Source organism: Saccopteryx bilineata, chromosome 8 (assembly GCF_036850765.1).
Source record: "Saccopteryx bilineata isolate mSacBil1 chromosome 8, mSacBil1_pri_phased_curated, whole genome shotgun sequence".
Taxonomy (NCBI): Eukaryota; Metazoa; Chordata; class Mammalia; order Chiroptera; family Emballonuridae; genus Saccopteryx; species Saccopteryx bilineata.
The window spans coordinates 1,798,967-1,824,366 of NC_089497.1; the positions used below are offsets into that span (position 1 = coordinate 1,798,967).

General features: G+C 53.9%; 1 protein-coding gene across 7 annotated transcripts in view; it reads left to right on the forward strand.

The window, feature by feature from the left end:
* U2SURP (U2 snRNP associated SURP domain containing) overlaps positions 1 to 8,343 on the forward strand; it is a 51,030-nt gene extending 42,687 nt beyond the window's left edge. For all 7 annotated transcript variants that reach the window (XM_066240693.1, XM_066240696.1, XM_066240694.1 and 4 more), the window contains 5 exons: positions 1,859 to 2,018; positions 2,626 to 2,736; positions 4,946 to 5,064; positions 6,052 to 6,225; positions 7,212 to 8,343. In XM_066240693.1, the coding sequence (XP_066096790.1) occupies positions 1,859 to 2,018; positions 2,626 to 2,736; positions 4,946 to 5,064; positions 6,052 to 6,225; positions 7,212 to 7,350 (703 nt within the window). In that variant the 3' untranslated portion in view covers positions 7,351 to 8,343. The remainder of the gene's footprint in view (positions 1 to 1,858; positions 2,019 to 2,625; positions 2,737 to 4,945; positions 5,065 to 6,051; positions 6,226 to 7,211) is intronic.
* The last annotated feature ends 17,057 nt before the right edge of the window (positions 8,344 to 25,400 follow it).

Genomic DNA, 25,400 nt, shown 5'->3' on the forward strand with positions numbered 1-25,400 from the left:
AAGGAGCTGTTTTTTCAAACTAGGAATTATTATTTGTGGCAGAAATGTGATTTAAAAAATACGTAGCACCTTGACCACTTTGGAGAAAAGTTCCAGCTAATAATATAACTTCCTCTGTAACGAGTTCTGTGGGTTTAGAGTCCTGACTTCCATTTCTGTGAGAAGAGCAAGGTGGAGTTGTGATGAGATCTGGCCTAGAACTGGCACCTTGAGAGCTGAGGTCCAAGCCAGTGGGGACACTGCCGGGGCCTTCACACGGACACAGCGTTGTCGTTTAAACAACTGTGTTTAAACTGCTGCAGAGCAGCCGCTCACTTGAAGTGACAGGCTCAGTGTGGAGTGTGCGGCCCTTGAGGCCCTTGGTGCATAGAGAGGGACAGGTGTGTCTCCTGAACACAGACCGTCCTGTGACCCACGTTTGTCACCAGTGCCGTGGGTGTTAGTCCCGGTCAGCGCGCGGCGATCTGCTCTGTGGTCATCTGTGTTTGGACACAGTCATCCTGATGAGTTCACAGGAAGTTTACCAGGGAACGTCAGAAATAACAAAAAAACACATTGAAACAAACGTAAGCAGCAGGCTGGAATGAAAGTGATTCCCATCACGTAGGTCCCACGATTTAATGAGCTGTTAGTCCTTACCGATTGACCCTTTCCAGAGGGGTCCTTCAGCAGACACCTGCCTTATTACACACACATGCACACATGCATCTAACTGTTTAAGAGCATCTGAAACGCCTGTAAAAATTTTATGCACCATAAAACAAATTCTTGTGTTTCAAATATTAACTAAAAAGTGCATTTAGGAGCTTTCTGACAAATGAACGAACTATTAAGTGAAAAGTTTATTTCTAAAAATAACAGTTTTTTGTTTTGTTTTTAATAGTTGATTTTGACTTCTTCTCCTTCCCTAAGTTGTATTGTCCTCTATCTGTATGTGGTACTGATGCCCGTGGGCTCTGGAGTATGGGGTTTGTACGGTGCTTTAGCAATGTTCTGGAAGGGACGTCTGGGTGAGAAATTAAATGAGTCTTCTTAGTAGTGTGTCCTGAGTCTAAGTGCCCAGCACTTGACTATTAACTGTCTTGCTAAAGTTTTTCTCTCTTTATGTGCAAGTTTTATCAGACTCTAAAATACTCAGGAAGAATTAGGTTTTAACTGCTTGTATATTGTTATGGGTGGTTTTATACACACACACACACACACACACAGCCCAGTCCTGCAGCTCACAACTGCTTTCTATGCCCTTCAGGAACATTCCGTTAGCCTGACCCGCTCTCCACATAGCTGCCCACCTGTCTGTTCCCACCGGACGGTTCTGGGATGCAGGGGAAATTTTTACTTTGTATCCTTCCCCAGCCAGGCACCTGGTCTTTCCTCTTATCTGCAAAGAGCCAGCTCAGCTTTCAGAACCGTTCAGTGTGCCAGTATTTAAAATCTGCATGCTGCTCTCTGTATCGAGGGGCGTGTGTGGATCGGACCGGCTGCGTGCTGCACTGACCCTGTCTGGGTGTCTTCTCGGCCCCAGGCCCTGCTGCAGGGGACACGGGAAGCCGCAGGGAGCTCTCTGCCCTGCGGTCTCACGGAACTGCTGTGAAGCTTGTCGCAGTGCAGAAGGCACACACAGCGTCAGCATAAGCAGAGTTTTTAGAGGGTGATGGTGTTGGAGCCCCGACTTTTTCTGTGGAGGAAACATAGAGTTTTGTACAATTGTCTCTTATTTAATTAAACATATATTTTGTTTAAAAAAAAGGCTTAGTGCTGCACTGTTCTCGTACATCTTGTCAGCGTTATTTAAACTGCCGGCCATTTGCGCTGGACTGTCCGACGCTGACGCAGTGTGTTCCGCTCGTCCCCACAGTCAGGAGGAGGAGAGTGAGGATGAGGAGGACACGCAGAGCTCCAAGTCCGAGGAGCACCACCTGTACTCGAACCCCATCCGGGAGGAGACGGCGGAGGCCAAGTTCTCCAAGTACTCGGAGCTGAGCGAGGAGAAGCGGGCCAAGCTGCGGGAGATCGAGGTGGGCCTCGCCCGGGCGCCCTGCCAGCCCCTCGCCCTCCCATCCCCCTGCGCCGGATTCCCTGGCTCCTCCCCGTGCACATCCCGCCACGCTGGACGTCCCCGCGGCCACTTCCTTCAGGCCCTCGCCTGCTGCCCCTTCTCCGTGGTCTCTGCTTCTTCCTGCACGCACACGCACACACACATGCACACGCACACGCTCCCCCTCTGTCCACACAGCCCAGCTTCCGTGCTCGCTGTGGGGTCTTCGCGCTGCTGTCTGCTGCTCCTGTGGGCCCCCATACCGGGCCTGTGCGGGAACCAGACCCCCCCAGAGGTGTCGTTGTGCTGAGAGGGCGAGTTCCTCAGGGCAGGAGATACTCTCACGGTCTCTGGCCTCCCGGGGGCTGGGCCTGGAGCTCACAGTGCCGGCCCGTCTGCCCAGTGGTGCTCCCGCACGGAGTTCTGTGTGGGGTTCTGCTTGCCATGCCCTTAGCTGTTGCTGCTTGCTGTGTTTGCCCTTCTGTTTTACATACTTGTTGCAAAGAAAAGAATTACATAAAAGAGGTAAGCAATACTTGAAAAGCTAGTGATGAAGAAATTTATTATATGAATGTCTTACTTCACAGCTCAAAGTTATGAAGTTTCAGGATGAATTGGAATCTGGAAAAAGACCTAAAAAACCAGGCCAGAGCTTTCAGGAGCAAGTAGAACACTACAGAGATAAACTTCTTCAACGAGTAAGCAGTGCGAGTGCTCGGCAGCGACTGTGTCCTGGAGTTGTTTGTGTGGTTACCTTGAATACTGATGTATTGTGTGGTAAGGAAAATAGATTCCAGACTGCATCCTTGGTGTACGAATGCTGGGTACGGAGGACAATGAGGAACATTTGAAGTTTGATGTTGTATAATTTCCACTGGGAAAAGGGTGTTTTACCACAGGCACCGCCTGTAGCGAGGGAGGGCCTGCTGGGATCTGCCCCCACAGGGGACCCAGTCGGGAGAGGGCTGGTGAGCCTGAGAGGCGGCCCCGAGGGAGGGCCTGCTGAGATCTGCCCCCACAGGGGACCCAGTCGGGAGAGGGCTGGTGAGCCTGAGAGGCGGGCGGCCCCAAGGAGTGGCCCAGAGACAGGGTGGCGTTGGGGCTGGCGCGCTGATGGAGAAACACGCTCTGTGTCCGTGCCACACGGACCTCCTGGAGATGGTGGCAGGGGTCAGATCTGCACAGAAGACCCCATCAGAACGCCCCCTGTTCCTTGGTGGTGGCGTGTGTCACCATGTGATTGTCAGGCAGGCGGGGTGCTGGTTGAGTGTATGATGGTCGGCAGAGGGTAGCCACCGCCTCATTGCTGTGAATGAGCTTGTGGGTCACGCCAGTGGCAGAGCCGAACACGCCCGACAGTCACTGGCCACAGAGCAGAAAGTGTCTCCTGTCTGGGCACTGGCAGGAAGTACGTGCCAGCCTGTGACCCCCCCAGCCCTCGGGGTGCTCGCCAGGGGCATGCCCATCGGAGAGCAGCGGGTTCTTGCTGGTGGGGAGCTGGCTCTGTGGGCTCCTTCAGTCAGAAGTGGCGATTGTCACATCTGAGGACAGACTAATAAGTTTTCTGGTTTATATAATTGCATAGCCACAGAGTCAGTTCTTTTCATAAATTAGGATTTTTTTTTTGTATTTTTCTGAAGCTGGAAACGGGGAGAGACAGTCAGACAGACTCCCGCATGCGCCCGACCGGGATCCACCCGGCACGCCCACCAGGGGCGAAGCTCTGCCCACCAGGGGGCGATGCTCTGCCCCTCGGGGCGTCGCTCTGCCGCGACCAGAGCCACTTCAGTGCCTGGGGCAGAGGCCAAGGAGCCATCCCCAGCGCCCGGGCCATCTTTGCTCCAATGGAGCCTTGGCTGCGGGAGGGGAAGAGAGAGACAGAGAGGAAGGAGAGGGGGAGGGGTGGAGAAGCAAATGGGTGCTTCTCCTGTGTGCCCTGGCCGGGAATCGAACTCGGGTCCCCCGCACGCCAGGCCGACGCTCTACCGCTGAGCCAACCAGCCAGGGCCCATAAATTAGGATTTAAACTTTCCTGTAGAGCTGGTACTTGTGTCTCTAACTAGTAAGATTTTCTGATGGACAATTATTGTGAATAGCTCTTTTTCCTTTTTATCCTATTGCCTTGGTAACAGCTCTGTGCTGATTAAGTCAGCTTGCTGACTGACTAGTGACCCTGCAGTCTCACCGTGGGGGGTGGGGTGGCCAGGTCAGTGTGGCGCTGGCTTTGTCCAGCTGTGTTGGAGAGGGACAGCCCCCACAGGGAGGCCTCAGCCCCAACTGCTCTGTGACCCCCTGGGCGAGGCACAGGGCCTTCTGCGTCTCCTTGTCCCCTGCAGCGTGAGGGCAGAAGTGTAGAAGTGCTGTTCCTGTGGGGGCGGGGGGGCGGCAGGAGGGGGGGGCAGGAGAGGTGTGGGGGCCGCTGCCTGGGGAGACGGGGGGCAGGAGAGGTGTGGGGGTGGGGGGGCAGGAGAGGTGTGGGGGGCGCTGCCTGGGGAGACAGAGGGGGCAGGAGAGGTGTGGGGGCCGCTGCCTGGGGGGGGCAGGAGAGGTGTGGGGGCCGCTGCCTGAGGGGGCAGGAGAGGTGTGGGGGCCGCTGCCTGGGGGGGGCAGGAGAGGTGTGGGGGCTGCTGCCTGGGGGGGGCAGGAGAGGTGTGGGGGCTGCTGTCTGGGGGGCAGGAGAGGTATGGGGGCTGCTGCCTGGGGGGGGGCACAGGGTGTGCTCGCTGGCCACAGGACAGAAGTGGCTGGTTTTCCTGGAAGATGAGGTGGTGTTTCTTACATGGTGTTATTTCTTCTGTCGTAGTTTAAAAGTTAGTGAGGTAGAGGAGAGAATGTTAGTACACACACAAATGCGATTAACCAAGATTCATGTTTTTAAATGACTGTTCTTTCTTTAAAAAACAACAGGAAAAAGAGAAAGAATTAGAAAGAGAACGAGAAAGAGATAAGAAGGATAAAGAGAAACTGGAATCCCGGTCCAAAGACAAGAAGGAGAAGGATGAGTGCACCCCAACAAGGAAAGAGAGGTAGGCGTTTCTGTCCCCTCCCCTGTGCTGGGGTGCTCTGGGGGTCCTCTTTACAACACTCCCACAAGCCTGAGTGTTTCCCCTGGTGAGCGCGTCTGGCTCCCTGGTAGAGGCAGGGTTGGCGGAGGCACAGGCGGGGGTCAGCGTGGAGTCCAGGACCCCCTGTCTTCCCCTTTGCCTGTGCCGGCGCCTTAGTGGTGGCGCAGCCGAGAATGCAGTGACCATGCCGAGTGTCAGACCTCGGCCCAAGTGACCGCACAGCTGGCCGGTTCTCCTTGTCTCCAGCAGAAGCATTTCTCCTGCTGAGCCCCTCCCCAGCCTGTGAGGACGTGCCCCTCCCTTGGTCTTTATTCTAGTCAGTGTCACCGACTCGAGTCTCTAACTCTGGTTTAGTGGAGGACGTTGCTTCAGTGAACCTGGTAAAAACCAAGTGAATGCGGATAAAAAAGTCTGGCTTAGTCACTGCAGATAGTTACAGGTAGCATAGTTTTTGCATAAATAATAAATGTTACTTCTTTTTTTATTATTGTTTTGATATAATTTCAGCTTTACAGGAAAGTTGCAAGACTAGTGTAAAGAATTCCAGATGGTCTTCCATGCGTGTTCCCCAAATGTTAAATGGCCTTGCTCCTCCCCTCTCTCCCCCCTCTCCTCACCGCTGGAGAGGGACCTGCCACACGGGCCCCGTTTTCATATGTAAACCACAATTCCGGTTTCAGGGCAGTGACATTAACATAAGAAAACTTCCCTGATTGGAGCTTAGTGCAAGTGCGGTTGTCTTGGTCATCTCACAGCCGAGGAGAGGCCCGGTCACTGGGCTCAGCTTTGGGCCCGATCAGTCTGTCCCTTAACGCGCCTGGTCCTTGTGCAGGGCTGTGGGTGTGGTGGGACAGTGAGGGGAGGGCCGTGTGGGCTGGCAGGCTGGTGGGGTCGGGCTCAGAGCGCAGTGCCAGCCTTGCTCACTGCCTGGCGGGGCTCTGCCCGCAGGAAGAGGCGGCACAGTGCGTCCCCGAGTCCCTCGCGCAGCAGCGGCCGGCGGGCCAAGTCCCCCTCTCCGAAGTCGGAGCGCTCGGAGCGGTCAGAGCGGTCCCATAAGGAGAGCTCCCGGTCCCGGTCGTCTCACAAAGACTCTCCTAGGGACGTGAGCAAGAAGGCCAAGAGGTAAGCGCACGCTGTTTCCTGTGTTCCTTGTCATTCCACCAGCTTTTGAAAATTTGATTGGTAGCCATTTTTGAAAGGGTTTAGAAAACAGAACAGAGACCCTGTCGTTATAGGGGTGGGCCCTGCGGCCGAGCCTTGGAAGCCCCGCACAGCGCAGAGAGGCCCGCGGGCTCACGGCCCAGGCTCCCTTGCGGCTCCACCTCCCTTTGCGCTCCGCTCAGGGTTCCAGGCAGTCTGTTCAGGTCTGGGCTGAGGGAAGAGCACACTCCCCTCCTCCAGCAGTCCTGACAGCAAGTTCTTGGGTAGAGACTTGTAAAAATAAATGTCTCTTCAGTCTATAATTTTAGTCTCTGCTTTTTTCCTTGTAGTCCCAGAAAAGTGGTTCCGAAATTTTTCTTATCTGGTGCTATTTTCCTGAGAGCTAAAACTTCATATTGTCACCGTTTGTAGTAAAATCTCTATGACTAGATAAGTAATTACATGTGTGTTCACACACATGGGTGCCTGTGTTTGGTTTAGCCTTCTGAACAGCACTCACAGAACAGCGCTGGCTAGTTAGCGGTTCCCCTGCGTGGCCCTGGGCAGTGGGGCCTCTTCCCTCAGGAAGAGAGGCTGCAGAGCTGCCTGTGGTTCTAGTTTTGTGATTGGTGTGAGAGGCCATGTTGAACTTGACCTCGTGGTTGTGGAGGCGGGAGCCTGAGGAACGCAGGCAGTGAGTGAGGGGCTTGCTAAGACTGCAGACCCCACCCCAGTGCCCGCCTGCAGTGTGGCTCCGCGGGGCAGGGCGGCAGGAAGATCAGGGGTCTGTGCTGAGCGGGCGGGGTGCCCAGGCCCTGTGTGCGCGCCGGGCGAGCCTGAGTCTGGGAAGGAAGCGTGCGGCCTGTGTGTGCTGCTGGGTCGAGTCCGCCGACGAGCTCGCTGCAGACACTGTCAGGACCCCTGCCACCCTGAGAGCTGCGATAACGTGTTTCTGTTTGTTTCCTCAGATCACCGTCTGGTTCAAGGACACCCAAAAGGTCTAGGCGGTCGCGGTCTCGATCCCCCAAAAAATCAGGGAAGAAATCCAGATCCCAGTCCCGGTCACCACACAGGTCTCACAAAAAGTCTAAGAAAAACAAACACTGACATAGAGTTTTAAGATGCTGTCACTTATTGGAAATGCGATTTTGTTTTGTGCCTGAACGGTCTGGGGTTTTTTTTGTTTTGTTTTGTTTTTTTAATCAAATGAAAGCATTCCTGGGGTTTTGTTTATCTGTTTGTGAACGCATGGTGAGCTCATGAGTAACTCCTCTGTAGACCTGTTATGTTCTATGCCGTGTCGGCAGCTCTCCTTGTGGCCCTGTCCACCATGGACTCTGCTGTGAACTCCACCGGAAGCTGGAGAGCGGGCCTGCCGGGCAGCGGCCTCATCTCAGGATGCGAGGCCTCGCGAAGCCTGTTCATGTCTTCCCCGTTTTGTAGTTTTGACAATTGGAATTAGATTTCAAATAAAATCTGAAGAGAAAACCACAATGTTGTTTTTTGCCCTGTTGGTGAGATCAAGTCCCTCAAAGCTCCTCTGAGTAGTTGCACCGTCTGTTGTGTTTGTGAACCTGACACACTTCCAGGCTCCCTCGTCCAAGCAGCTGGAGTTCTGCATTTTCTCAGACGACGTGGAAGTCACGGTGCCGAGACGCCTCTGCCCGGTAGGTGTGCGGAGCGGGGTCTTCGATGAGACTTAGGGTGCTCCTAGTCCCCGGAGGTCAAAAGATGAGTGCGTTGGGCGTGGTCTTCTCTTCATGGAATGCCAGGCTGATGTTTTTGTGGTTTTTTAAAGAAGCAATATAATTTCAGTGCACTCACCTATGTCCTGAGCAAGTACTTACTAGGGAAAGATTAGCTCTCTGGCCTGACGTCACCTGTTACGGAACAAGTGTATTCGATCAAGACGTTTTCCAGCAAGAACTAGCTACGGACACTTGGAGCTGCCGTGTGCCCCCTGCAGGCCTTTTTAACCCTGGCTGTGGTGTCCTTTCCACAAGGTTCTGTTCAGGCACCTTAGAGTTTTGTTTTGTTGTTGTATTTTTTAAAAAGAACGTTTTTAGCTTTAAGTAAATTTTAAAAATAAAGTCATTTTGAGGAAACGGCGTCCAATGGTGTGTCAGTTTGCGGTGCAGAAGGTTGATTGAAGCCACTTACGGAGTTGAAATGTGTTTCGCAGCGGGAACCATGGCTGTGTCTGCGGAGGCGGAACCCTCTGACCACTGTCCCAGCGCTGCTGGAGTGTCATGTGACAGGGCGGTGAAGACTCCAGCTGACGCTGCTCTTTCTGAATCTGCCACTGTCTCTCATTCAGGCATTTTTCACTTGATTTATGGGTCCCCCTCTTAAAAGAGAGAGTAGAAAACTGTTCCAGTGATAGCTTGCTTTTAAATTTTTTTTTCAAGTTGTTTTACTTAATCTTGCCCTGCCACAGAGTAAGAGGGGCTGCACTGTCGGGGGGGTCGCTGAGCAGGAGGCGTGTGCCCACCCGGCTGGCGAGCCTGCAGTCGCTGTAGAGCAGGGGTCGGGAACCTATGGCTAGCGAGCCAGATGTGGCTCTTTTGATGGCTGCATCTGGCTCGCAAATACATCTTTAATGAAAAAAATAATGTTAAAAAATATAAAGCATTCTCATGTATTACAATCCATTTCCTGCCGCTCATGTTCATGGTGGGGGGAGGGCTGGAGCCAATCACAGCTGTCCTCCAGGACGCCAAATTTTTATTGGATAATGCGTAATGTACACGGGTCGTCGTATGGCTCTCATGGAATTACATTTTAAAATAAGTGGCGTTCATGGCTCTTTTAGCCACAAAGGTTCCCGACCCCTGCTGTAGAGGGAGCGGTCAGACAGGGTCACCCCGTGGGCCTTCCCACCGTGCGACACTGCTTGGAAGTTACTCTCTTATCCACAGTGTCGGAGTGGTCATTTCTCAGTGTGGCTCGGAATAACCGTGGATGTTTGGTGCTGGGCTTTTACAACCCACAAACAGTCATTTTTGAAGTTAATACGTTTATTTTTCTGTTTATTGCTGGGAGAAGGGACTTTTACATCATGACCTTTTCTTTGCACATCACGCGTGTGGAGCACCTGCTGCTGCTGAGGGCAGGTGCGGGTCAGAGGGTGGCACGGGCCCTGCAGCAGGGGGCAGGGAGAGCCTGCTCTGTCTCAGGACGGCCGGAGGAGCGGGCGAGGGGGCGCTGAGGGCAGGTGCGGGTCAGAGCGCGTGAGGGGCCCTGCAGCAGGGGGCAGGGAGAGCCTGCTCTGTCTCAGGACGCAGGAGGAGCGGGTGAGGGGGCGCTGAGGGCAGGTGCGGGTCAGAGGGCGTGAGGGGCCCTGCAGCAGGGGGCAGGGAGAGCCTGCTCTGTCTCAGGACGCACAGGAGGAGCGGGTGAGGGGGCTCTGAGGGCAGGTGCGGGTCCAGGGCGTGTTGGCTGCTGCCATGAGGTCTGGCTGTTCTGCCGGGCGACCCGACCCGGAGCAGTGAGAGTCCCCCAGTGGGGATAGTGGCTTCCTGCGGGGTGGACAGAAGGGGTATTCTCTCAGGTTGGGTAATGTGTGTGTTAGATTGTTTTATGGGCATTATTTTTTCTTTTTCTGGAGTTGTAGTTTTATTTAATGAGAAAATATCTAAAATATTCTCCTTAGATTCTGTGAAAGTTGAATGGGTTGAGAAATTGGTGAATAGTAAGGGGAGGTAGTCTGCCATGTTATAATTGCATAGTGTTCGTGTTTCCTATATAAGAGCACTCAGATCAGTAGCAGGGCCTTCTGGTTGGAGGAAGTGTCCCCGTCCGGCTCTGCTGGTCAGTTACCCGTTCCGGCCAGAGCTGCCTATGGGCAGAAATCCTGTCGTCCACTTGCCTTACAGAGGGCAGGGCAGGGCGTGACCATTTCCCCTCCAGCCTGACGTTTATAAACGGGCTCCTTACCAGGTTAGTGCCCTTCTGTCTCCCCTCTTCCTCAGGTGAGAGGGAGGACATACATGAGGTGGCGGTGATGGAAAGAACCAGGTTTGGGATGTTTTTGCACACTATTTATTACTGTCGGTAAGAGCATGGGCTTTTCTGAGCTGTCATGTGATGAGAATTTAGGGATTAAAGAACTGAACAAAAGAGCCCTGACCCCGAAGGAGGCTCTTATTTGGCTCAATGCTTTTGGCTTTTCAGCTCAAGTTGTGCAGAAGTGATTGTACACTGACCTCATTTCTCCTTATTGCAGACTTCCTGTGGCTTACCCTGAGACTTATCCCAGTTAGAGTCTCTGAGGGAGCAGACACTGCTTAGCACTTCCGTAATTTTCCCCCCAAACTTGAATTTTCTTGAGCACTTGAAAAAAAAAAATTTTTTTTTAAAAGAAGTTCCTGTTGTGATCTAATTTAGTTGATGAGAAATAATTCTTGACCTCGTGGTGGTGTAAGTTCTGAAAAATTATATGCCCATGAAAAGAGTGTACTATTTTGATTATTAAAAATGAGAGCAGATTAATCTGTTTGCCAAACTGACTTTTCAACCTCTTCTCATGACCATGATAGTGTGTTTCCTGAGCAGAGAAAAGTGCTTTAAAAAAGATAATTCCCCTTTTGTGCATTTAACACGAGAGCTTTTTTCCTTTCTTGTTGTTATTTTCTGTTTCATTTCAGTGGAATAGCTAATTACAGAAATGCAGACCCTGGTTAGGGACCCTGTGACAGGGGAATCACAGAAATGCAGACCCTGGTGAGGGACCCTGTGACAGGGGAATCACAGAAATGCAGACCCTGGTGAGGGACCCTGTGACAGGGGAATCACAGAAATGCAGACCCTGGTGAAGGACCCTGTGACAGGGGAATCACAGAAATGCAGACCCTGGTGAGGGACCCTGTGACAGGGGAATCACAGAAATGCAGACCCTGGTGAGGGACCCTGTGACAGGGGAATCACAGAAATGCAGACCCTGGTGAGGGACCCTGTGACAGGGGAATCACAGAAATGCAGACCCTGGTGAGGGACCCTGTGATGGGGGAATCACAGAAATGCAGACCCTGGTGAGGGACCCTGTGACAGGGAATCACAGAAATGCAGATCCTGGTGAGGGACCCAGTGACAGGGGAATTACAGAAATGCAGACCCTGGTGAGGGACTCTGTGACAGGGAATCACAGAAATGCAGACCCTGGTGAGGGACCCTGTGACGGGGGAATCACAGAAATGCAGACCCTGGTGAGGGACCCTGTGACAGGGGAATCACAGAAATGCAGACCCTGGTGAGGGACCCTGTGACAGGGGAATCACAGAAATGCAGATCCTGGTGAGGGACCCTGTGACAGGGGAATTACAGAAATGCAGACCCTGGTGAGGGACTCTGTGACAGGGGAATCACAGAAATGCAGACCCTGGTGAGGGACCCTGTGACGGGGGAATCACAGAAATGCAGACCCTGGTGAGGGACCCTGTGACGGGGGAATCACAGAAATGCAGACCCTGGTGAGGGACTCTGTGACAGGGAATCACAGAAATGCAGACCCTGGTGAGGGACCCTGTGACGGGGGAATCACAGAAATGCAGACCCTGGTGAGGGACCCTGTGACGGGGGAATCACAGAAATGCAGATCCTGGTGAGGGACCCTGTGACGGGGGAATCACAGAAATGCAGACCCTGGTGAGGGACCCTGTGACGGGGGAATCACAGAAATGCAGACCCTGGTGAGGGACCCTGTGACAGGGGAATCACAGAAATGCAGACCCTGGTGAGGGACCCTGTGACAGGGAATCACAGAAATGCAGACCCTGGTGAGGGACCCTGTGACAGGGGAATCACAGAAATGCAGACCCTGGTGAGGGACCCTGTGACAGGGGAATCACAGAAATGCAGACCCTGGTGAGGGACCACGTGACAGGGGAATTACAGAAATGCAGACCCTGGTGAGGGACCCTGTGACGGGGGAATCACAGAAATGCAGACCCTGGTGAGGGACCCTGTGACAGGGGAATAACAGAAATGCAGACCCTGGTGAGGGACCCTGTGACAGGGAATCACAGAAATGCAGACCCTGGTGAGGGACCCTGTGACGGGGGAATCACAGAAATGCAGACCCTGGTTAGGGACCATGTGACAGGGAATCACAGAAATGCAGACCCTGGTTAGGGACCATGTGACAGGGAATCACAGAAATGCAGACCCTGGTGAGGGACCCTGTGACAGGGAAATGACAAATGCAGACCGTCTACGGCCATACCACCCTGAACGCGCCCGATCTCGTCTGATCTCGGAAGCTAAGCAGGGTCGGGCCTGGTTAGTACTTGGATGGGAGACAAATGCAGACCCTGGTGAGGGACCCTGTGACAGGAGAATTACAGAAATGCAGACCCTGGTGAGGGACCACGTGACAGGGGAATTACAGAAATGCAGAGCCTGGTGAGGGACCCTGTGACAGGGGAATCACAGAAATGCAGACCCTGGTGAGGGACCCTGTGACGGGGGAATCACAGAAATGCAGACCCTGGTGAGGGACCACGTGACAGGGGAATCACAGAAATGCAGACCCTGGTGAGGGACCCTGTGACGGGAATCACAGAAATGCAGACCCTGGTGAGGGACCCTGTGACAGGGGAATCACAGAAATGCAGACCCTGGTGAGGGACCCTGTGACAGGGGAATCACAGAAATGCAGACCATGTGACAGGGGAATCACAGAAATGCAGATCCTGGTGAGGGACCCTGTGACAGGGGAATCACAGAAATGCAGACCCTGGTGAGGGACCACGTGACAGGGAATCACAGAAATGCAGATCCTGGTGAGGGACCCTGTGACAGGGGAATGACAAATGCAGACCCTGGTGAGGGACCCTGTGACGGGAATCACAGAAATGCAGACCCTGGTGAGGGACCCTGTGACAGGGGAATCACAGAAATGCAGACCCTGGTGAGGGACCATGTGACAGGGAATCACAGAAATGCAGACCCTGGTGAGGGACCACGTGACAGGGAATCACAGAAATGCAGACCCTGGTGAGGGACCCTGTGACAGGGGAATCACAGAAATGCAGACCCTGGTGAGGGACCCTGTGACAGGGGGATTACAGAAATGCAGACCCTGGTGAGGGACCCTGTGACAGGGGAATCACAGAAATGCAGATCCTGGTGAGGGACCCTGTGACAGGGGAATTACAGAAATGCAGATCCTGGTGAGGGACCACGTGACAGGGAATCACAGAAATGCAGATCCTGGTGAGGGACCACGTGACAGGGGAATCACAGAAATGCAGACCCTGGTGAGGGACCCTGTGACGGGGGAATCACAGAAATGCAGATCCTGGTGAGGGACCCTGTGACAGGGGAATCACAGAAATGCAGACCCTGGTGAGGGACCATGTGACAGGGAATCACAGAAATGCAGACCCTGGTGAGGGACCCTGTGACAGGGAATCACAGAAATGCAGACCCTGGTGAGGGACCCTGTGACGGGGGAATCACAGAAATGCAGACCCTGGTGAGGGACCACGTGACAGGGGAATCACAGAAATGCAGATCCTGGTGAGGGACCCTGTGACAGGGGAATCACAGAAATGCAGATCCTGGTGAGGGACCCTGTGACGGGGGAATCACAGAAATGCAGACCCTGGTGAGGGACCATGTGACAGGGGAATCACAGAAATGCAGACCCTGGTGAGGGACCCTGTGACGGGGGAATCACAGAAATGCAGATCCTGGTGAGGGACCCTGTGACAGGGGAATCACAGAAATGCAGACCCTGGTGAGGGACCCTGTGACAGGGGAATTACAGAAATGCAGACCCTGGTGAGGGACCCTGTGACAGGGAATCACAGAAATGCAGATCCTGGTGAGGGACCCTGTGACAGGGGAATCACAGAAATGCAGATCCTGGTGAGGGACCCTGTGACAGGGGAATTACAGAAATGCAGACCCTGGTGAGGGACCATGTGACATGGAATCACAGAAATGCAGACCCTGGTGAGGGACCCTGTGACAGGGGAATTACAGAAATGCAGACCCTGGTGAGGGACCCTGTGACAGGGAATCACAGAAATGCAGATCCTGGTGAGGGACCCTGTGACAGGGGAATCACAGAAATGCAGATCCTGGTGAGGGACCCTGTGACAGGGGAATTACAGAAATGCAGACCCTGGTGAGGGACCCTGTGACAGGGGAATCACAGAAATGCAGACCCTGGTGAGGGACCCTGTGACAGGGGAATCACAGAAATGCAGACCCTGGTGAGGGACCCTGTGACGGGGGAATCACAGAAATGCAGACCCTGGTGAGGGACCATGTGACGGGGGAATCACAGAAATGCAGACCCTGGTGAGGGACCCTGTGACAGGGAATCACAGAAATGCAGACCCTGGTGAGGGACCCTGTGACAGGGGAATCACAGAAATGCAGACCCTGGTGAGGGACCCTGTGACAGGGGAATCACAGAAATGCAGACCCTGGTGAGGGACCCTGTGACAGGGGAATCACAGAAATGCAGACCCTGGTGAGGGACCCTGTGACGGGGGAATCACAGAAATGCAGACCCTGGTGAGGGACCCTGTGACAGGGGAATCACAGAAATGCAGACCCTGGTGAGGGACCCTGTGACAGGGGAATCACAGAAATGCAGACCCTGGTGAGGGACCCTGTGACGGGGGAATCACAGAAATGCAGACCCTGGTGAGGGACCATGTGACAGGGGAATCACAGAAATGCAGACCCTGGTGAGGGACCCTGTGACGGGGGAATCACAGAAATGCAGATCCTGGTGAGGGACCATGTGACAGGGAATCACAGAAATGCAGACCCTGGTGAGGGACCCTGTGACGGGGGAATCACAGAAATGCAGACCCTGGTGAGGGACCCTGTGACGGGGGAATCACAGAAATGCAGACCCTGGTGAGGGACCACGTGACAGGGGAATCACAGAAATGCAGACCCTGGTGAGGGACCACGTGACAGGGGAATCACAGAAATGCAGATCCTGGTGAGGGACCCTGTGACAGGGGAATCACAGAAATGCAGATCCTGGTGAGGGACCCTGTGACGGGGGAATCACAGAAATGCAGACCCTGGTGAGGGACCATGTGACAGGGGAATCACAGAAATGCAGACCCTGGTGAGGGACCCTGTGACGGGGGAATCACAGAAATGCAGATCCTGGTGAGGGACCCTGTGACAGGGGAATCACAGAAATGCAGACCCTGGTGAGGGACCCTGTGACAGGGGAATTACAGAAATGCAGACCCTGGTGAGGGACCCTGTGACAGGGAATCACAGAAATGCAGATCCTGGTGAGGGACCCTGTGACAGGGGAATCACAGAAATGCAGATCCTGGTGAGGGACCCTGTGACAGGGGAATTACAGAAATGCAGACCCTGGTGAGGGACCATGTGACAGGGAATCACAGAAATGCAGACCCTGGTGAGGGACCCTGTGACAGGGGAATTACAGAAATGCAGACCCTGGTGAGGGACCCTGTGACAGGGAATCACAGAAATGCAGATCCTGGTGAGGGACCCTGTGACAGGGGAATCACAGAAATGCAGACCCTGGTGAGGGACCCTGTGACAGGGGAATCACAGAAATGCAGACCCTGGTGAGGGACCCTGTGACGGGGGAATCACAGAAATGCAGACCCTGGTGAGGGACCATGTGACGGGGGAATCACAGAAATGCAGACCCTGGTGAGGGACCCTGTGACAGGGAATCACAGAAATGCAGACCCTGGTGAGGGACCCTGTGACAGGGGAATCACAGAAATGCAGACCCTGGTGAGGGACCCTGTGACAGGGGAATCACAGAAATGCAGACCCTGGTGAGGGACCCTGTGACAGGGGAATCACAGAAATGCAGACCCTGGTGAGGGACCCTGTGACGGGGGAATCACAGAAATGCAGACCCTGGTGAGGGACCCTGTGACAGGGGAATCACAGAAATGCAGACCCTGGTGAGGGACCCTGTGACAGGGGAATCACAGAAATGCAGACCCTGGTGAGGGACCCTGTGACGGGGGAATCACAGAAATGCAGACCCTGGTGAGGGACCATGTGACAGGGGAATCACAGAAATGCAGACCCTGGTGAGGGACCCTGTGACGGGGGAATCACAGAAATGCAGATCCTGGTGAGGGACCATGTGACAGGGAATCACAGAAATGCAGACCCTGGTGAGGGACCCTGTGACGGGGGAATCACAGAAATGCAGACCCTGGTGAGGGACCCTGTGACGGGGGAATCACAGAAATGCAGACCCTGGTGAGGGACCACGTGACAGGGGAATCACAGAAATGCAGACCCTGGTGAGGGACTATGTGACAGGGGAATCACAGAAATGCAGATCCTGGTGAGGGACCCTGTGACAGGGAATCACAGAAATGCAGACCCTGGTGAGGGACCCTGTGACGGGGGAATCACAGAAATGCAGACCCTGGTGAGGGACCCTGTGACAGGGGAATCACAGAAATGCAGACCCTGGTGAGGGACCCTGTGACAGGGGAATTACAGAAATGCAGACCCTGGTGAGGGACCCTGTGACAGGGAATCACAGAAATGCAGATCCTGGTGAGGGACCCTGTGACAGGGGAATCACAGAAATGCAGATCCTGGTGAGGGACCCTGTGACAGGGGAATTACAGAAATGCAGACCCTGGTGAGGGACCCTGTGACAGGGGAATCACAGAAATGCAGATCCTGGTGAGGGACCCTGTGACAGGGGAATTACAGAAATGCAGACCCTGGTGAGGGACCCTGTGACAGGGGAATTACAGAAATGCAGACCCTGGTGAGGGACCCTGTGACAGGGAATCACAGAAATGCAGACCCTGGTGAGGGACCCTGTGACAGGGGAATCACAGAAATGCAGACCCTGGTGAGGGACCCTGTGACGGGGGAATCACAGAAATGCAGACCCTGGTGAGGGACCATGTGACGGGGGAATCACAGAAATGCAGACCCTGGTGAGGGACCCTGTGACGGGGGAATCACAGAAATGCAGACCCTGGTGAGGGACCCTGTGACAGGGGAATCACAGAAATGCAGACCCTGGTGAGGGACCCTGTGACAGGGGAATCACAGAAATGCAGACCCTGGTGAGGGACCCTGTGACAGGGGAATCACAGAAATGCAGACCCTGGTGAGGGACCCTGTGACAGGGGAATCACAGAAATGCAGACCCTGGTGAGGGACCCTGTGACAGGGGAATCACAGAAATGCAGACCCTGGTGAGGCAGTGATGTGAGTGTGAGGGACCGCGTGAGGGAGGCCTCCCAGAGTGTGGGTTCTTCCCATTTCACACGCGTGTTGCTGAGTCGAGTACCGGGGCTTTCGTTCATCATCCCTTTGGCTTTTTTCCTGTAGTTTTGTTAGTGCCCTCTCAGGACTTAGCGAATACACAGGTGCACACCCCGGGGCGGTGCAGGAAGCTCCCAGTGGGGACCTCTGCGGCCCGGAGCCCCATCCCGCAGCCAGGGGGCGGTGACAGGTCACAAGCCACATGCTCCTGTCATTTGTGGACTTGGCGGTGAAGCGTCCTCGCCGGTGTCCGCGTGTGGCCGTGCTGCGCGTCCTCCGGGGCGTCCTCGCCGGTGTCCGCGTGTGGCCGTGCTGCGCGTCCTCCGGGGCGTCCTCGCCGGTGTCCGCGTGTGGCCGTGCTGCGCGTCCTCCGGGGCGTCCTCGCCGGTGTCCGCGTGTGGCCGTGCTGCGCGTCCTCCGGGGCGTCCTCGCCGGTGTCCGCGTGTGGCCGTGCTGCGCGTCCTCCGGGCCCACGGACGCCGTGGGCTGCTCTCCGGGCTGTTGCTCCCTTGTTTTCCACGCGGGGATGACATAGTCACGAGCAGCGGTGTAGGGTCTCCTGTTGCCTTCTCACTTTTAATTTCTTTAATAAAAACAGTGTTTTCATGGCAAACCCAACTTCACGCAGAGTTCTGCACGGCTCCCCATGCCAGCGTAGTAACTCTGTCTGGTTCTTGGCAGCGTCTTCGGGGAGAAGAAGGTGACGCGTCCCCTCTCCTGGTCGTGGCTGAAGGGCTCCTGCAGGTCACACGTTTCAGCTTCAATGAAGTATTTTCCTGATAGATTATTCTCTTGATGTAGGAACTTTTATTCCCTCACTGGTTCTTCTTTTTTGAGGAGCTCCTTTGTCCCATTTTGTTTCAGGGAGGGACCTCAGATACTGTATGGGGTGAGCGCTCACCCGCCCGCGGGCAGCAACCCGTCTGCACGTATTGAAAGCAAAACCACAGCATCCTTATCATGTTATTCTAAGAATAACTCCCCATGTGCCCATTGTTGGCCACCCCATTCTGCTTTCTGTGAGTTTGACTGTCCCAAGTCCCTCGAATAAGGGGCGTCATTCATAGGAGCCTTGGTCTTTCGGGGACTGGTGTGTTTCACGGGGCGCAGTGTGCTCCGGGTGCGTCCGTGGGGTCCTGTGCCTGGGTTCTTTTTCCAGCCCCCTTTCTCTTTGAAGCGTGTGTTTCCTTAGACTTAGAGAATTTGAAAAGGCCTTTTCCCAAACGGCACATCAGTATCTCTCTTCTAGTGAAATCTTCAGTAGAAAACAAAGGAACACCAAGCGCACACTTGCCGACTCCCCACGTTCTCTGCCCTCTGAAGACCCTGATGCCGCGTTCTCCTGAGCGGTTACGATGACGGGATTTAACCGCGGCGGGATTTTACCCCGTTGCGTGGGGTACAGAGGTGTTTTCGACGCAGACTGGTTTGCAGTTGTGCGGCCTCCGTCGTGACTACCCCACAAATGCTTTCGCAGTTTTATTTATTGTCTGTTGGAAAGGGAAGTAGAATTTTGGCATGTAGTCAGCTCACTGTTTGGATTAAATGCTCCTTTTGCCGTGGAGTCATGTGTGGACTAGAAACTGGCTCTCAACCCCACTGCGTGAGCTGTGGGACCGTCTGTTCTCGCTGTGTGTTCCGTGTGAGGGTGAAGTCACGTGGAAGTCCCTGGCAGGGTGGCTGTCCTGCGGCGGTGTTCAGAACTCACAAACTGGCAGTATGCATGTAAATGAAGCATGGTAACACTAGCCCCTGGCTAGGTAGCTTGGTTGGTTGGAGCATCGTCCTGACACCAACGCTGTGGGTTTGATTCCCAGTGGGGCACGGCCAAGAGTCGCCCAAGGACAGCATGAGCAGGTGGGCCAACGGAATCCATGTTTCCCTCCCTCCCTCCCATCAATAAATAGAACTAACACTGCAGTCTCACAGCACTAGCACCTTGGAAGGGTTTCCTTGTACGTGCTCGATTTGTATTTAGGTGACAGGTTTTACAGACTTATGTTTGGGACGATTGTGGTTTATTACACACTGAATGCCACTTGATAACCCGCCGCCCCAGTCTCCTAGCTGACGTTTAATTCTTAATATCCTTGGGGAATAAAAAACATTTTAAGTGGGTTTTTAAGAAACGTTTCATTGCTTGTCCTTTATTATTGTAGAATTGCATAAACCACAGTTCCTGAAAGGAAGTCCATAAAAGCAGATCTCAGCATGAAAAGCCTACACCGGGTCTGTGGGAAGAGCTGGGATGCAGTATCAAGTACGACACGCTGGGGTCTTTCTGGTTCGAGTTCAACATGAAAAAGGAAAAAAATGTGTCCGCGTGATGAGAGCCGGGCGGCAGCGTGCGTGGACAGGACAGGGCATGGTGTCCGGAGAAGGGGCGCAAGGGGTTTAACAACGTGTGGCTGAGCGTGGGTTCTGGCCGTGGGGGCGAGCCGACTTCCTCTCCAGCTCGCACGGAAGTAAGGCGGTGCCCCTCCGACCTCGTGCGGAGCGCTGGCAGACGGGACTCGCCATGGGCATCGCACGTTCAGTTCTCAGGAGTGATGGCTTTGCAGACACGTCCCCGCAGGACTCGGTCTTCCCTCTGGCCCACCCGGGAGCCAGGCGGCTGGAGAGGGGCGGCCCTGCCCTGGGCGCACGGGCCTCGCTCCCTGGGGCGCGCGCGCTCGCAGGGCTCCCTGTGCGCATGCTCCGTGTGACTGCGCGTCAGTGCCGCTCGGGTGTGCGCAGTTGATTTATAATAAGAGTGTTTAGGGAAATCCTTTTCAGGTGGTTTTTGGCCATGCTGACCTTTTATTTTTTTAAGGATTTGTTAAATTCTTCATTTGTTTCTGGGAAAATCAACTCTCTGGACCAATGGCCCTGCCTTTCCAGGTTACAGACCTTTAGAAACTGCAACTTGAGTGGCTACCAGCAGTCATTGACTCGAGTTTGCAGAGAACCCTGTTAGAAACCTGGGCTGTTCTGCCTATTACTGTGCCGTGAAGAGCGTCATGATGCATAACATTTTCATGTTCATTTAAAAAAATGTTTGGATTATTCTCAGACATGTCATTATTGGGTCCAAGGGTGTCAACATTTTAAAGCTCATAGGATGCACGTTGCCAGCTTTCTTTTCCAAAAATCGCACCGTTTTAGACTTTTCTGTCACGGGGAGTGAGCTTCTCGGCGCGCCTTCGCCAGCCAGCATTGGGCGTCCTGGTCTCCTTGGGGGCAGGGGGGAGGAACATGCCAGAAAGTGGCTGAGGACATAGGGGACTCTGTTGGGATGTGAGTTCTGAGGGACGGCCAGGGGGGTAGGGGTTGTGGTCTTCGTGTACAACCTCGGTTGTCAGTCCCCGGAGGTCTTCAGTGTGGAGTTCCCACGTGCAGGTGCGCGCAGGTCTCCTTCTTGGCCATCATAGACACCAAGGGCCTCACAGGTCGGGTAGCCCGATAGGGTGGTGATTTCAGGGAGGGGGCGGACCTGGACGGCCCGGGTCAGAGCACCCAGGTGCCTGATAGGGGAATGGTTGGTGAGCCAGGGCGTTGGCTCTCGGGGGGCTGCCTGTGGTCTTGAGAAAGGACCCCCGGCCGGAGTCAGACAGCTTGAGTTCTTCCAGGAATGTGCATGAGCTCGAGCAGGACGTGTTCTGTCCTTGTGCCTCGGTTTCCCTGGGAGTCCGCCGAGTCACTGCTTCCCGGACGGCAGCCCACAGACAAGCAACGTCCGAGTCTCCTGGGCACGCCCGGCTCCAGTGCCCACCTTGGAGAGCCCGGTTTGGCAGGTCTGGGCGGGGCCTCCGGTCCAAAACAGGACATTCCTTTTAAAGAAAGAATTCAAACATACAAAAATTAGGAGTGTTCGTATGATGAACCCCGTCGAATACGTCCCTCAGCTTCCATCCCTGCCTTCGTGGCCACTCGAATCTGGATACATTCCAGACATTATTGTAATTGTACACTTTTTAGTATGTTTCGCTACAAGGTACAGACTTTTAAAAGGTCCACCAACCACTGTGTGCCAGAAAGAAGTGAAGTGATTCCTTACTATCCTAAAGAAATCCTGTCATTGCTCACAAATCCACAGTTGTCTTATTAAAATGACTCTTTTAAAAAAACTTTGTTTAAATTGAAATCCAGATAAAGCATCCCAGGCCGTGGCCTTGAGGCTCCGTGGATACAATGTTGTCCTGGTGCACCGAGGTCCCAGGGCTGATGCCCGATCAGGCACACACACGTGAGAAGCAACCTGTGAGTGCACAGCTGGGTGCAGCAACTCAATGGAACAGTAAGTTGATGCTTTTTTTCCTCTCTCTCTGCCTTACTTCTCTCCCCCACCCCCAGTCAGTGGTAAAATAACTAACAACAAGAACAACAAGAAGGGTCCCACATTATGATTGGTTAATATGGCTCTTAAATAACTTAATTCACTGGTGCCCCTCAGCTTAATTTTTTCCCCCTTTAAGTCTTTTGTCGAAGAAGCCTTTTTTGGTCTTGAGGACCTCACCACCGTCTGGATCCGGCCAACGGCCCCCCGCCTGCCCTCCAGTGTGGATGCTCTGTAGAGCCGTGACCTGACCTGAGCTGGGCTCAGACGTTTCGGCAGGAACACTTCCTAGGGTGGGTGGTGTGCACCTCCCTGAGGGGCCCTCGGAGTCCAGCGGTGCTGCTGTCCGTGACCTGGGCAGCCGTCGATGGTCGCTGCCCCTCCGTGAACTCACTGTGGTCTGTGCTGTTCCCTTGTCACGGTCAGTCCAGGTGGTCGGTCCAGGGGCAGCCCTCTGCACGGCTGGCTCAGACAGGGGAACTGGCCCGCAGGTCACTCGGGTTCCAAAAGCATTCTGACGCAGAGCTGTCACTCATCCTCCAGAGTGACCCGTGAAGTTCTGTTACATTGACTGTCATCATAACTTCGTGGGTCTTAGCGTTTCCGACATGCTGTGATCCGTCCCAGTTCTCACCCTTAGAATGCCTCTCTGGCCGGTGGGAGCTTCCTCAGGTCGGCCCCTGGCCCCTAACCTTGGTCTCCCACAGCACCTTGTTCTCTGAGATGACGGGGTCTCCACCCTGCGGGCTCATCTGGTCCAGTTTTTACTCCAGCTTTAATTAAAGGATGGCTCAGGTCATTCTGAACGTCCAGCCCGGGATCAGCCGTGTTGGATTCCCAACTCCAAAATACTGTTCTCTCTTTCCTTGCCAGTTACAGTAGCAAAGATGTATCAGAAATGATTTTTAAGTATTTATGTGAAACGGGAATATGTTCCGGTATACTTGATACTCTTTTCCTTTGTTTGCTGCACTTGAAATTGTTGCAGCTTTTTAAAATGCAGTTTTTACCAAATGTATCATTCCCTATATATTTTTGTACACCGGCTCAGAAATCCCACTTTTAGAAACCTGGTTGAAGGAAAGGGTGTTTTTGTTTGTTTGTTTGTTTTTAAGCAAGAGAGACAGACAGGAAGGGAGAGAGATGAGAAGCATCAATTTTTCATGTAGCACCTTACATGTTCATTGATTACTTTCTCCTATATGTCTTGACCGTGGGGGCTACAGCAGAGCTAGTGACCCCTTGTTCAAACCAGCGACCTTGGGCTCAAGCCAGTGACCATGGGGTCATGTCTATGATTGCATGCTCAAACCGGTGACCTCAGGGTTTTGGACCTGGGTTCTCAGTGTTCCAGGTTGATGCTCTATCCACTGCGCCCCCACCTGGTCAGGCTAGGAAATGTGTGTGGTTGTTTTTTAAAATGGAGAAAGATGCAGACATTAAAATTTACTTGCAAATTAGAAAATTAGACATAGCTAGAACATCCAAAAGTAGGAGCAGAGTTTGGTAAGATTGCAGAGAATTTACTGGAAGGAAGGACCATTACGAGACCAGTAAATGATGCCTGGGAGGGCGCTGTGGCCAGATGCAAACTGTGTGTGTGTGTGACGCCATGTCAACATGTGCGGACTGAAGTGGTTTAAGTGACAAACCTCAACGTGATAGCCAGAAGGACTTCTCTCTACCTTCCCCTTCCCCCAACTATTCCCTTCCCCAAAGTCAAGGGGGCGCATACTGAGAAATTCTGCAGGTCTGACATTGCCCGTTTCCTGGACCTGCTGCACCTGGTCTCTTAGGGCAGGGTTACAAGTCTCCCACGGGGGCTCACGGTGCGAATGAGCAGACGCAGCTGCTTCTCACAGGGGCGCCCGGGGTGGACATTCCAGGGATGGGACAGGGACCCGTGCAGGAGGGGCAGAGGGGAAACGGGGTGGACATTCCAGGGATGGGACAGGGACCCGTGCAGGAGGGGCAGAGGGGAAACGGGGTGGACATTCCAGGGATGGGACAGGGACCCGTGCAGGAGGGGCAGAGGGGAAACGGGGTGGACATTCCAGGGATGGGACAGGGACCCGTGCAGGAGGGGCGGGGCGCAAAGGGGGTGCTGGGCAGAGCCGCCCGTCTGGTGGCCCAGGTTTCGGGGTGGAAACTTGGTGTGGGTGGGGGTCTTAAGTGTTTCTAGCTCTATGGATATTCAGAAATCATAAAAGAAAAAAAATTTTAATGTCGAGCGCATGCATTCTAAAATCAGAACCCCCGGTGGGAACGGCCAGGAGTGTGTTGTTCAGATTTCCTGAACGTCGTCCTGCTCGGCTCCCAGGTTCGCTTCCTTGTCAGCACCAGTGCCCTCGAGACGATAGAGCTGTGCCCATTTGTATTTTTTTAATTACAAACACCGTCTCCGCAAACGCCCTCTGGGTGCTCTGCGAGCTCTGGAGGGAACCTGTCCCTGGAGGACACTGAGCGTCTCCTGGGGAGAAAATGCTGCATCAAACAATGTAATAAAAATACTGCGCTTTATGACTCGGACGGGTTTTTTACATTTTCCTTCGACAACAGACCGATGCCTCCTTTTCAAGGAGCGGGGTTTGTGGAGCCCAGGAGGCGTGGCGTGGAGGGAGGGTGGGCTCTCGCGTGAGGACACCAGGAGGCGCCATACCTCGCTGGTTCGGATGGGAGTGGAGTGTGGGGGGGGGAGGCCGAGCTCGGGAAGGTCCGTGTCTGCCGGGTTTGATGCCCTGCGGTCCTGAAACTCTTTAATAGTCTTTCAGCAGGGGCCCCATCAATGCTGCGGCTGATCCTGGCAGCGGGCAGAGCGGCTGGAACCGGTGGGCACTGGACCTCGTGGCACGGGAGTTGCTGCGTGGGCCGCCCTTGGTTCCGAGGTCAAAGGGAACGGACCCAGGGCCCATCCAGGGCAGATGGGACACTTGAGGGTAGTGGTGGGGTTCACAATAAGGGCCAGGGGCCCGCAGAAGGGCAGCTGGACTGGGCTGCCTGTCACACACAATATATATACAGTACAATATATGCAACATATATAATATATATATTGCCTAAAAGAAAGTGGGCGGAGTGCAGGAAGAACGGATGGAAAAGAAGAAAAAAACAAGTGTGGCTATGGGGGAAGTCTCACTCAGTTGCTCTCTGTTGGTCAGAACTGGACGTCCGGCTTTCTAGTTGAACCAGGAGGGGCCCGCCTGGGCTTGGAATGTGAACCAGGAAGAATTTCTTTCATGGAGCCCAGATCATCGGCCCATTATGATCATTAAGATACTTTAAACCTAGTTGAAGCAGGCTTTATTTTTAAACACTAGACGATTATAGTGCTGTGAATGCTCCCCTGTATCCCACTCTGCTCCCTAAAAAGCTTCAGCATCAAACAAATCAACAACGTAAAAATGCCACACACACGCCCCCCGCCCCAAACCAAATCTGCCCTAAACAGACGAAACTGGCTCTCCCTTTAGTGTGACACTGGTGAGACACTCGGCTGCAGGGACAACTGTCAGTTAAGGGATCAGTTGGGGTGGGGGATTTGATGGTGTGTCATCCATTCTGTAACTGTCCC